Raw genomic sequence first — 2210 nt, 5'->3', positions numbered from 1 at the left:
ATCTGAACTATAGTTAAAAATTCATGTGGAATATTATATCAATTGTGATTTGATAGTATTAATTAATAAGATTCATTGAAATATGATCAGTAAATAATTTTGCACGGTAAAAAATCAGTAATGGTCAAGGATGACTATGTGACATTTTCCATTACTTTAAATTGTTAGTAGTTGTTTTTTTCTTTTGTTATACTTTATTGTGTTGAGTTTCTTTAACTTAAAAAAAATAATAATAAAAAAAATAACAAATGTAAAAAGAAGGAAGGGAGTTGATTCATTCATGATGGTTTGAATATTTGTAATGGCTCATCTCTGATGAAGTTGCACTCCGTACTTAGTGTAATTAATTGCTAGACCTAACTCATTCACTCTCATCACCAATCTCTCATGTTATATATCCATTCCTTTAATTCTTCATTCTTCACACATACATATGGAGCTCACATTAATAGATGTTATTCTTCTCTTCCTCACATTGTTTTTCCTCCGTTGGTGGTGGTGCTACTGCTCCACCACAGGCGGCGGAGTAAAGAATCTGCCTCCCGGACCACCAGGGTGGCCAATAGTGGGAAACCTCTTTCAAGTGATCCTCCAGCGGCGACACTTTATCTATGTGGTCCGCGATTTACGTGAAAAATATGGTCCAATCTTCACCATGCAGATGGGACAGCGCACCATGATTATTGTCACCAGCTCCGAACTCATCCACGAGGCACTCGTCCAGAGGGGCCCCTTATTCGCCAGCAGGCCGAAGGACTCCCCAATTCGACTCATCTTTAGCATGGGGAAATGCGCCATCAACTCGGCGGAGTACGGTCCTGTGTGGCGTTCTCTCCGGCGCAATTTCGTGACGGAGATGATCACCCCGTTGAGGATAAAGCAGTGCAGCTGGATCCGGAAATGGGCCATGGAGGCCCACATGAGCAGGATCCAACGAGAGGCACGTGAAAAGGGCTTCATTGAAATGATGAGCAACTGCAGGCTCACCATTTGCAGCATCCTCATATGCCTCTGTTTCGGCGCCAAGATCACAGAGGACAGAATCAGAAGCATCGAGAGCATCTTGAAGGACGTTATGCTTATTACCCTTCCCAAGCTTCCAGACTTCTTACCCCTTCTCACTCCCTTGTTCCGCCGTCAAGTGAGAGAGGCGAAAAAGCTTCGGGAGAAGCAGGTGGAGCTGTTGGTTCCGTTGATAAGGAGTAGGAGAAATTACGTGAATAGCGGTGGGAAGGATGGTGGTTCTGAGATGGCGAGTCCTGTTGGTGCTGCCTACGTGGACTCGCTGTTCACTTTGGAGGTTCCAGGACGGGGGAGGCTGGGGGATGAAGAGCTCGTCACGCTAGTCTCGGAGATCATCAGCGCGGGTACAGACACAAGCGCCACGGCTGTGGAATGGGCCATGTTCCACTTGGTGACAGACCAGAGGATTCAGGAGAGGCTGTACGGCGAGATTGTGGACTGCGTGGGAAAAAACGGCATCGTTATGGAGAGCGACGTAGAGAAGATGCCGTACCTCTGCGCATTGGTAAAGGAGACCTTCCGGCGTCACCCTCCAAGCCACTTCGTGTTGTCCCACGCTGCGACGGAGGAGACTAAACTGGGAGGGTACACGGTGCCGAAGGATGCAAGCGTAGAATTTTACACGGCGTGGTTGACGGAGGATCCGAATATGTGGTCGGATCCGGGTGAGTTCCGACCCGAGAGGTTCTTGAGCGGGGATGGGGTTGATGTGGACATAACGGGAACCAAAGGGGTGAAGATGATGCCGTTTGGAGTTGGGAGGAGGATATGCCCCGCTTGGACTCTTGGAGTACTTCACATTTACATGCTGCTTGCTCGAATGGTTCATGCTTTTAAGTGGGTGCCCGCCCCGAATATACCACCCGACCCGACTGAGACCTTTGCTTTTACTATTGTCATGAAAAATCCTCTGAGGCCTATGATTCTCCCTAGAGCTATTTAACTAAATTAAACTTTTAAATAATTTTATTAAGTCATTTATCTATAGAAAAATATTATATTACTATATTATGTTTACCTTTTTTGTATGTTTTTTATATTCGATATTAATAATAATTCATACAAAGTTAAATAAAATAAAAGTTTATTTTTTATATTCACAAAAATATATAAAAATGATAAAAAAATATTATGTTAAAAGTCAATAACCAAATTAACTATTTGCTATATATTTATCTATATTTATA

At 43.6% G+C, this 2210-nt stretch overlaps 1 protein-coding gene across 1 annotated transcript; it reads left to right on the top strand.

Moving 5' to 3' along the window:
* Positions 358-2038, top strand: LOC107637329 (cytochrome P450 77A1). The gene has a single exon (XM_016340761.2). The coding sequence runs from the start codon at positions 434-436 to the stop codon at positions 1964-1966; it is 1533 nt and encodes a 510-aa protein (XP_016196247.1). The 5' UTR covers positions 358-433; the 3' UTR covers positions 1967-2038.

Source organism: Arachis ipaensis, chromosome B01, assembly GCF_000816755.2.
Source record: "Arachis ipaensis cultivar K30076 chromosome B01, Araip1.1, whole genome shotgun sequence".
In the NCBI taxonomy this organism is placed as follows: Eukaryota; Viridiplantae; Streptophyta; class Magnoliopsida; order Fabales; family Fabaceae; genus Arachis; species Arachis ipaensis.
This window is presented reverse-complemented; position numbering and strand designations above follow the sequence as displayed.